Source organism: Mangifera indica, chromosome 9 (genome assembly GCF_011075055.1).
Source record: "Mangifera indica cultivar Alphonso chromosome 9, CATAS_Mindica_2.1, whole genome shotgun sequence".
NCBI lineage: Eukaryota > Viridiplantae > Streptophyta > Magnoliopsida > Sapindales > Anacardiaceae > Mangifera > Mangifera indica.
In genome coordinates this window covers 7,460,194-7,470,762 of record NC_058145.1, presented here as the reverse complement: position 1 = coordinate 7,470,762, position 10,569 = coordinate 7,460,194, and the positions used below count along the sequence as shown (strand labels likewise).

The 10,569-nt window shown below is 34.3% G+C and overlaps 2 protein-coding genes across 3 annotated transcripts; one reads left to right on the top strand and one right to left on the bottom strand.

The window, feature by feature from the left end:
• The first annotated feature begins 214 nt into the window (after positions 1-214).
• Positions 215-1,575, top strand: LOC123225577 (protein EARLY RESPONSIVE TO DEHYDRATION 15). Of its 2 annotated transcripts, XM_044649636.1 has the most exons (3): positions 215-412; positions 738-1,099; positions 1,210-1,575. In XM_044649636.1, exons 2-3 carry the CDS (start codon positions 757-759, stop codon positions 1,356-1,358), a joined length of 492 nt encoding a protein of 163 aa, XP_044505571.1. In that variant the 5' UTR covers positions 215-412; positions 738-756; the 3' UTR covers positions 1,359-1,575. The 2 variants fall into 2 exon arrangements, with proteins under 2 accessions (XP_044505571.1, XP_044505572.1); XM_044649637.1 differs by lacking the exon at positions 215-412 and having other exon boundaries at positions 721-1,099.
• Positions 1,576-2,211: 636 nt separating this feature from the next.
• Positions 2,212-6,010, bottom strand: LOC123225576 (GTP-binding protein BRASSINAZOLE INSENSITIVE PALE GREEN 2, chloroplastic). Its single transcript, XM_044649635.1, has 3 exons — positions 4,433-6,010; positions 3,514-3,681; positions 2,212-2,888 (listed from the first exon to the last, which is right to left on the bottom strand). Exons 1-3 carry the CDS (start codon positions 5,909-5,911, stop codon positions 2,538-2,540), a joined length of 1,998 nt encoding a protein of 665 aa, XP_044505570.1. The 5' UTR covers positions 5,912-6,010; the 3' UTR covers positions 2,212-2,537.
• Between the last annotated feature and the right edge of the window lie 4,559 nt (positions 6,011-10,569).

Sequence of the window (10,569 nt, the reverse complement as noted above, 5' to 3'; positions counted from 1 at the left end):
TAATATATAAAATAAATTACAGACAAACAACTATATTTTTATTTATTTATTCATTAGACCAGAATTAAAGACAAACAATATAAATGAGTCAGCTCACATGGTGGGGTCCCAGGACAACCCAATATGACGTGCCACGTTTAGGTCGTTGTGGTAAGTTTTGAAACGCGTAAAAGGAAAAGCAAGGTCAAAAGTCAAGAAACAGCAACTCTGTAACCGGATGGTGACCGGATAAAATATGGCAGGCTGAAGCTGTGCGGTGCCAGTGGTATCAAGTTGGTGGTTTTTCATTGTACGAAAATACCAGGCTCGTAGCCGAACCTAACAGGTTCGGAACTCTGCTACCATATATCACATTTCGCCTATTGTGAGCAACAAGAAGAAAAAAAGGTTGACATTTTACTTTAGCTCTAAGGTAAAAATCTCTATCGTTTCATTTGATTTTCTCAAGTTTACGCATGAATATTAGATCATCATTTAAGCTGATTTGTTTTTGAATAAGAGTTGAAAAAATTTGCTTCAGTTGCTTAGCATGAAATATTGTTTTTTTTTTTTTTGGTTTTTAATTTGATTTCTAAGGGTTCAATAGGCTTTGATCTGATGTTGAATTATTCTTTCTGGCTTTTCTTAATTGGGTCTTTTATTTGCGTGTCGATTGCCGTTTATCAAGTAGAATACTAGAGAACACCGATCTGCCCTCTGTTTTTGATTGGTTAATATTGATTTGGGGATGTGTACAGTTATAGAAGAGAGGATCGGATGGCGCTAGTTTCTGGAGGAACTTCAAGGTTGAACCCGAATGCCCCACTGTTTATTCCAGCTGCTTTTAGGCAGGTGGTGGATTTTTCCCCTGAATGGTGGCAACTAATTACTACCTCCACTTGGTACCGAGAGTATTGGCTCAGCCAGCACCAGGGCGAGGATGGTTTTTATGACAATGATCAAGATGATTTGGATTTTGACTCCACGAATGTTGCTGACTTGCTCCCTGATACTTTCGACCTTGATGCTGGTGAATTTTTCGCAGATCACTTTGTTGACTTTGTTTCGTCTTATGAAACTGAAGTCGGAAACGTCTCATCCCCCCTTCCTGCAAATGCTGGTATGGATGGATTGGATTGGATTGTTTACATTATGATTCTAATTTTACACTTTAACCATGTTGTTTGTTATTAAACTTAGAATTTGATGAGGTTTGATTCGGAATTATAGGGTTGGAAAAGGATGCACAAGTGTTGAAGAATTTGCAGTCGTTGAAATCTCCCAAGGCAGTGACCCTGGAGCCAGCAAAATATGCTGAGAAGGCACCCAAGTATGTGAACCCAAAGCGCAGCCCCCGCTGCATCCAGCAACCACGTTGAGATGATATGGTTTTAGGCTTGAGTTTATTCAACAGCCAACTAGTTTAATGTAGTTTCCGCTTTCTGTAATTGCTGTATAGAGCAAGGTTGCAACTCTTTGTATAACTCCTTGTTCATTCTCACGTCTCTGTTTTTCAGTTAACCAAGGAAACCTTAAGAAAAATGTAAAAGAAATTACAAGTTTACAAAAATGAGGACAAAAAAATCTGTTTCATCTTGTACGGAATCTCAATTCATATGTTATGCAAGACATTTAATGAGTAATTTTTAGGCCAAATGGATAGCTTCCTGTAGGATGCCTAATTCTTCATTTAACACTGGTATATAGTGTGCAGCCTGAGGTTGATACTAATTTTGATAGAGCCTTGAAATAAGGGAGCATATTTAAAGCATCTAGTTACGCTTATTCATGTTTCTACCAGGATGAGAGCGAGATAACGAGAGAAAAAGCTACTTGTGATTTGCCATTGTAATGTTTTATGGGAGGGAGGACAGTGATGTAAAACGTGACTGAGATTAAAAGAATACATTATCCTGGCCTCAGCAAGAAACTGAGACCTTTTGAGTTGTGATTCACGCCAATGGGGACACACAAATAGAAAAACAACCCATCACATTTTGGTTGCCACTTGGTTGAGTTGCAGACAAGGTTCTTTGTTTTCTTATTAACTATCCGCGAAACCACTTTCATGTCGCTCTCCAGCTAAATCTTTACCGGGTTTTACCCAATGTATCCCTTGAATTTTATTGAATTTCTCACATTAACTAGAAATTATTCTATTTCGTTAAGTCTGTTGATAAACTTTCTTTATAATCGGGTATTTGTATCTTTTCCTTTTGTTAAAAGAAAGGATTGACGATCCTTAAAAATGGAGTATTGGCAAAATTAAATGATCAAACATATGTCAGAGACAAAGATACACCCCATCCAACATGAGTCAACTAATCCCCTCGGTTACATGATCCACCAAAATGTATAGGACTGCCATTAACATCTTTCTTTCTCTCAATTTGGGAAATAATACACCCTCAGGTCACCAAACCCAGATGACAAATTCAAGTGCAGGGGATCATTCATTTTCTTTCAGATAAGAGTCTGTTTCTCATTCAACTTTATGATCTTTTGAAACTTCAAGCTCAACAGTACTGCAGAGAGGAAGAGGACGAATTCTTTTCTTTTCAAGCAGAAATCTCAGAAAGGGATTCTATACTGTCTTCAAGTTTTTTCCTCTTCTGAGCTTCAAATTTACTTTGGTTGCCAATGGCATCTGATATAGCTTTTGGCAGCCAAAATCCAGGTCTCTCAAGGAATGGTGCCCGGTCAAGAACTAAAGGCTCTCTCAAAGTTATCTCGATCCCATCATATGTCCACAGAATCAAGGTCGCTTCACCTTTGAGGCCCAAAGAAAACCAACCCAAGCCAGCCACAGCAATGTCAATGCTGTTTGCATCCCAACTTTTTCCAGAAACTTTGAATTTCCTGTCTTCCCATTTGCCCAACTCCGATGCCCTGTCTTGGCCAATAGGAGGCTGAGAGAAAAAGGCATATAAATTACACAAGCCAATAAATTGTTGAAGCAAAATAGTTAATTGTGAGATAGACATTCAAAAGTTAGTAAGACCAAAAAAAAAAAAAAAGGACTTATCATTCATTTATGCTACAGATCCAGAACTCCAGTTTTGCCTCACCATGGGTGAATTTTAGAAAAATTGGTAGGAAGGAACCAAACAACTATCTTTTCCATTGCACTTCTTTGGTTCTATCATTTAATCGGTTAAGCTATAGTAAACAGGGTTTGTCCTTCCAAACAGAAAATGTCAGTGTTCATATTCTATAGTTATGTATTCTCTCTTAAAGATTTATCTCTACTATAAAGAAGAATGGACCACTAACAATTAAGTAGGAATTACTCAAGAAGCTGTGGGTCATGGAACATAGCAAGTATGACACAAAAATCACATGAGGAAATGATTGTGGCCAATGCAATTATCTTGGTAGTTATCAATTTAATTCACCACATATTAATAAAGGAATGAAGCATACATGAGTACTAGTAAGCAGAAGAGGCATTAATGTACTATATAGAACTAAACAAAAGAAAGCTAAGCTATTTGTGTAATGTGAATTGTAAGACTCTTTCACACAAAATCTTACCTGCAACCTGATACCAATGTGATTTTTCCAGGTTTCATCAGCATTTTCTATCTTTCCCAAGTGTAGAGAAACATTTGGTGATGCCCAAACCGTCACATAAATTGTTTGTACTGAAGCTTGATTGATATCTAGTCTCATTAAGCCACCAACATGTATAGCTTGGCCTGCCTAAAAATGTCAAGTCACGCTAAAGCGTTAGACCTAAAAGCATTTTTTATTAATGTGGGACTATTAACATTAAGAACAGGCAACAACATCACAAATAATTATTTATTAAAACAACATATTAGTGCCAAGTTATGATGTTACATTACTCAATTATTATTGTTTAATGCCTATTTCCCCTGGTACTTTCATACTACACGTTTTCTCTGCGAATAGTTGCCACTTATACTAGAAAAGTTACTATTATCTATAGAGAGAGAGAGAGAGAGAGAGCACATTGCAAGCAGCATATGATCAGTTTAGAGAACCCTAGCCTTTGGTTGGCCCTTAGTCGACAGAAAATTATAACAATGTGTCAGTGTATCTTGCATGGGTGAATACAGTTGTAATGAAAACCATAAAAATTGATCAAAGAGTTCAGTTGATCACTCAAAAGCCACAATTAGAGATCTGAAGAAAAACCAAATGTTGATCAATTCAGATCAAATCTATCTTTCCTTGTAATATGACTGAAAACTCATTGCCTGGGCACTCTTTTGGTATAGTTAATGTTTAATGTGCCTTACTATATAATAAGTGATCAGATAAATAACCATCCACAAAAGAAACTAAGTTTTTACACATTAAGAAAAGTTTCAACCAGCACCAAAATGTAATCTCCTAGACAGATTACTTGTAATAGACATACATACAAGAATAGTTGCACACACGAAAAATTGCTCCACATGCACACAATGGATAAGGGGTAACTTGCCTTGACCCTATAAGTTCGAGGTTGTAGCTCCTTTCTAATTTCAACCATTTTCTGCTCATCTCGGTTCAATCTCATGGACATTAGATGAGGATGTAGGAGTCCTGGGGTGTCATACATCTTTGCTTTTGCTGGCAGAATCCCCCCAATTCTCAAAATTCCAAGTGTTGTCCCAGGTATTGGAGCTTCTGTAAGCTTTGAAACTTTAACCCCTTCTTTCTTTGCCAACATATTGATTAGAGTAGACTTGCCAACATTTTGAGCCCCAATAACCCACACATTCCCTCGAGGACCTGCCAATTCCTTGATGAATTTCAATAAATTCCTGATGCCTAAATCCTTATGTGCACTAACCAAGAAAACCCCGCTCAGCTTAGGTGCCCCTGAAGCCTTAGAACGGTGCCGAACCCATCTGTCTAACCTGGTAGGTGAAATTTGTGATGGAAGGAGATCAACCTTTGTAGCCACAAGAACAAGCTTTGGAAACCTCTTGCTAAGCTTGGCATCATTCTTTATCCCTTCCATTTCCTTGAACAGGGACTTGGCTGCCCGTTTTGGAAATGTGCCATCAAAATCAACACAATCAACAACCATGACAATTACACTGGCATTTGCACTACCACTAGATTTTATCAATCTGGAGGAAATCAGCCTATCAAAATCAAAATCAGGTATTAAGTTTTCTGCAAATTGGTTCTTCACTTGCCCGTAATTCCTCAATGAATAACATCGAGCACACACAGTAACCTCATCTTTTTCCTTTTTCGCATTTCTAGTCATCCTCTTCTTCTCAGCTTTCGAAATTTTTTCCTTTTTCAACTTCTTTAACGTCTCCTCTGTTATGTTACCATACCCAACACCTGCAGGTTTAAAACCCTCCAAATCCAAATCATCTTCTTCTGCGCCCAAAAGCTTAGCTTCCCATTCGTCAGAATCCCAATCATCAAACACATCCTTGTCCCCGTCCTGACTGTCCTCCCCAGCACTTTCATCAAATTCTCCATCCGCAAACCCCTCTTCCTCTTCTTCATCGTCATAAAACCCCTCGACATCATCATCCTCTAAACTCTCTACAGATTCTAACACCAGTTCTTTTGTTCGAGTTAATTTTCTATTTTGATAATACCCAGGTCGATTAGGGTCCTCATCCTGCATAAACACTCCACACCCAGGGCAGATAGGTCCATACTTATCATCCTCCTCTCTTCCCTCACTCAACAATGGGTTCTTTACACTGCCTTTCCTTGGTTTATTAATCCTAGCATGATTCGTTATTGTATCTTCAAATTTTGAATGACTCTTGACAGCTAGGGAAACGCCTGAGAGTTTCTTTACATGGTTTGCTTTAGAAAATGAAGGAAAATGAAGAGGGAGAGTAGTGAAGTTACCTGTAAAGAAGAAACCAGGTTTGGTTTCAGGGATTTCTGGTACACTCTTTGGGGTTAGCTTAGTTGGTGTTATTGTTGATAACATAGCCACCATTTTTAAACTGTCGAAGTGACAACTCCAATCTTTAGCAAAGAAAAGAACGAAAATGTCCCGATGACACCCTACCGTAATCGAGTTGTTTGTTTGTTTTAGTAAAATCTGTTAAATATATATATATATATATATCGAAGTTAGGAAAAAACCAAAATAGTAATATTATTTGCATACACTTAAAAAAAAAATTATTTACCCACTATATAAATTAATACACATTTAATATATTATTATATAATTAATTATTACTTTTATTCAATCATTCAATGCCATATATTAAATATAGGTTAAAAGACTAATTTCTACCAAAAGTTTGATAAAATTTTAAACTCTTGTTCATTTACTTTCAAAAATTCAAATATACACTATTTTATTAAAGTTCATTATTAGAGTTAAAGGTTAAAATATCATTTAATTAAAATATTTTTAAAAAACTAAAAATTTATCACACTTTTCTCCCTTAGTTTAAAAATCTAACAATTTTTTCTCACCTAAAGTTTGAAAAAAGGTCATTTCACCTATAAGGTTTTGATTTTCTTTCAAAAATCTTTGACAACCTTTCTCCAACTAACAACCCATCTTCTTTCTCTACCAACTCTCTTTCCTGCCTCTCAAATCTTCAGATGCTCTTGTCGAGTTGCGAAATGCTATGGAGCAATCGTCTAACACTTTCATTCAAATGTATGGTGTGAATTTGAATCGTCGTTTGCTCTCATTCAAATTGTTGGTGAAACTAGCACATGAGTTGGATGCCCTTCATCTTCGTCTTTGTGAAGATGGGTTGGAGAGAGCGTCAATAGATTTTGATGCTTTGTTTTCGATAAAACTTGGAACGATTCGATGATTGCCCCCTAGCATTTGACGATTCGATGAAAGCATTTGACAATTCAAGAGGTGAGAGGGAGCGCTAGCGGAGAAAGAAGACGGGTTGTTGGCCAAAAAAAGGTTGTTGGAGATTTTTCGCAAGAAAATCAAAACCCCAGATAGAAAATTATTACTCTTCAAACTTTGAGTAGAAGAAAATTATTAGATTTTTAAACTAAGAGAAGAAAATATGATAAATTTTTAGTTTTTTTTATATTTTAACTAAATAATGTTTTTACCCTTAATTCTAATAATGAATTTTAATAGAATAGTGAGTATTTGAATTTGTTAAAGTTAATATATGAAAGTTCAGAATTTCACCATATCGTAAATGGGAATAAGTCTTTTAACCTTAAATATATACTTACTTATATTTTTATTATTGGAAACAATAATATTTATTCCCAATAAAGATGTTAAATGTAAGTTTATCCCAAAATATAAATTTGATTTTACTACTCTTTGGCTATAGAAATTTGTGTCAAGATTTTAAAATAGGTTGTGAATCAAAACAACAGTGGGATTAACAAAAACAAAAAGGAAAAATTGCATCAAACCATTGAGAAGTTTTGTAGCATTCTTGAAGCCAATGATTGAAGAACCTAAAGTATACAAACCCATGGAAGACATGGACCACAAAATTTAAGCTTTTATGGTTGTCAAAGTGGTTTTACTAATAAGAACATGTTGTAAACATTCAAGCAACCCCCTTAGATGAACCCAAATTTCTTTTGCACAAGACTGGCCGAAAGACATGATAACAAGAACCAAAAATCAGTATTTGTCTTTGCCATGATTTTTTATGGATCGAATGGAAGTATACACGGACTGTATCTCTTAACGTTGTTTTATACATTGATGTGTTGTGTTGATTATTTTTGATGGTGACAATTTTTTTTTTTTGGACTGTTGGTTTGATGAATTTTGCACTTGATGGTAGTGGTTGAGCTTAAAGAACCACCAAGCAACTCTGATATGGAGCAATGGAGTTATCTTCCCTATCCACTTGTTCAATCTGTCAAACCATTACTCTAATTTGGTGCGTTTGCAGAGTTGTTGTAGCATTGGAGTACCAAATGTAGCCTCACCTCTCCTCTACCCAGGACTTACCTCTTGGATTTGAAACCAATAAATGTCTAGATCGCTGGCTTCTCCAAGGTAGAGATGACAATAAGGTAGATAAGGGTCAAATATCCTAATTCCTTTCTCTGTCTTTACTGGAAAAACATTTACCCGTTCTTGTCTTGTTCATGATGCGAAACTGATGAGGAATCTTTGTTCCCAACCCATGGAGAAATTTTCTTTCTCCTTTCTCTCCCTCTCCCCATGGGAGTAGTCCTCACATTTCCCTATCTCATTCTCACTAAAAAAATAATAAAATATTTATTAATTATCAATGCATATTTTTAATATATAAACTTTTTAAGGTAATTTAATATTTAAGCGTTTAAAGAATATATAGAGAAAAGAACACACTGAGGATATTTAACCCCATTTTCATTCATTCTAATTACAGAAATTTTAGCCGTTCTTATCTTTATCCTTATTTTTATTAGAAAATCTCCTCTCTATTTATGAAAGATGAACAAAAAATTTAATTTCACAGGTCAAATTGCTATTTCTATTCTCTCTTCTTCTTTCTTTTATTTTCCTACAGGAGATTGGAGAATATTGAGGAAACCAATCTAAGGTAGGGGTGTTAAAAAAAATTTAATAACCGAACCAAACCAATTTTTAAATCAAAAACCAAACATAAAAATATGTTATTTGAAAAATCAATTTGAACATCAGTTTAAAAATATAAAAAAATTAGTTTTTCAGTTTGATTACCGATTTGTCTATTTTTTAAAACCATTTAATCGAATTAAACCAATTTTTAAAAAATTGAATAAGAAATTAATAGATTATTGAACTTATCTATCAAAAAAATTGAAAAAATAATAAATAAAATAATCCTTTGAAATTTGATTCAAAGCTGGTTAATCAAAAATTTAGTTTGGTTAATTAGTATCTTTTATTTAAGTTCAAAATTGATTTATTTTTAATTTGGTTTGGTTTTTGTTTATAATTTTTTTAAATAAAAAATTTGGTTTGGTTTGAAAAATTACAAAACCGGTTGGATTGGCCAGTTTTAAACATCTTCCGAGGACAGAGAGGAATGTCAAGGTGCTGTGAAGGACAAGGGTGTAACCCAGGTTGGTGAAAATTTTGTCATCATAACCAGTGTGTTTATTATTGATTGCTGTTACCTTTTATACTGATTAAGACTGTACATAAATATTGACTGATTTTCGCCCCCATTGATTAAAAAGGCCAAAAGACTATTTATTAATTGAATTTGTTATTATTTGTTATAATTTAATTATAAATAACAAATTTTAATATAATGATTAAAATACCCTAATAAATTGAAGCTTCTCATCCTCATCTCTCAAAAGTAAAATCAAATTAATTCATAACCTAGTTGTCTCTTCAATTCTTCTTCTTCCCCTTCCTCCTCTACATTGTTCTCTAAATTTTGCTCCTCGTTGTTCTCTGATCCAAAAAGAAAATGATCACTTTTTCTTTTTGGGCTTTTCTTAATCTCTCTACTAAATGTTGCATTGGACATACCATTTGTTTTCATGGCATGTAGATTGGGGAATTGAAAGAAGCAGAGGAGAAGTCCCTGAAAGAGTCTGAAAGGTTAGAGAAAGAATTAGCCGAGGTGAATGAATTGAAGATAAAGGAACATGAATGCACTACTTCAATTTCCCTTCATGTCCAGTGTATGATTTTCTCATGGGTTGTCAATTATTTGAACAGAAAAGATCAGCACCATGACCGTAGAAGAATACTTTGCGAAGCATCCTGAGCTGAAGAAGAAGTTGGATGATGAGATTGTAAATGGCTATTGGGGCTACTGATTATATTTACTTGAAGCTTAATCACAGCTCAGACAAGATGTCCCAACATTCCATGTTTTCAATGTTTGTTTTGCGATAACAATTACCGAATTGTTTTTACGTAAAAGCCAATTGCTCTGGATTTAAAGAAATTGAGCTTAGACTACATTCAGAATTATTTTTTGTTTGGATTAGCGAACATTGAGGAGCAAAACAGGGAGGACAATGTAGAGAAGGAGGAAGGGCTAAAAAGAATTGAAGAGAAAATTAGAGTCTTGAATTAATTTGATTTTCGTTTGGAAATGAGGGAGGGAAGCTTTAATTTGTGAGAGCATTTTTATCCTTATAGCTGAAAAAAGGTAAGTCAGTCACTTAAAATTAAATTAACAAAATATATGTTAGTGTATGCCCCTAGGAGTCATTCTTATTATCTTGTATATATAGTTATGATTTATTAAATAAAAGAATGTGTTTTTTATTCATATATGTAAATTTTTTCCTTTATTAATTTAAATAATATATATATATATATATATATGAACTGGTTAGATAATTTATTTAATCAGTAAAATAGGATTATCAAATTGTTCTTTACAGACATGATGTTAACTGGGTAATAATATCATACAGTAAACATGTTTAATATCTCTGTTGAATATCATGAGATGATATTAGTACGGTTCACTGAGGCATTAGTATAGATTAATAGTTAATGAACTGTTTTTCAAACATGACTAATTACGATAAATCACAGACATTGTAATATAGTCAATGACTTTTCACATGATTGTATCGTATAGTTATACTAGTATATAGTGTAATTCTTTGACCTAAGATATCATGCTCAAATTCAATACGAATGTGTATGGTTTATATAGTGTATAAATATAAAACCAATATTGTTCGTAC

Excerpts from the sequence above, each read along its gene's own strand:
- LOC123225577 (XM_044649636.1), top strand. The coding sequence starts at position 757 with ATGGCGCTAGTTTCTGGAGGAACTTCAAGGTTGAACCCGAATGCCCCA. Across the intron at positions 1,100-1,209 it reads CCCCCTTCCTGCAAATGCTG|GGTTGGAAAAGGATGCACAA; the intron begins GTATGGATGGAT and ends TCGGAATTATAG.
- LOC123225576 (XM_044649635.1), bottom strand. The coding sequence starts at position 5,911 with ATGGTGGCTATGTTATCAACAATAACACCAACTAAGCTAACCCCAAAG. Across the intron at positions 3,682-4,432 it reads CTCGAACTTATAGGGTCAAG|GCAGGCCAAGCTATACATGT; the intron begins GCAAGTTACCCC and ends TGACATTTTTAG. Across the intron at positions 2,889-3,513 it reads ACATTGGTATCAGGTTGCAG|CCTCCTATTGGCCAAGACAG; the intron begins GTAAGATTTTGT and ends TTTTTCTCTCAG.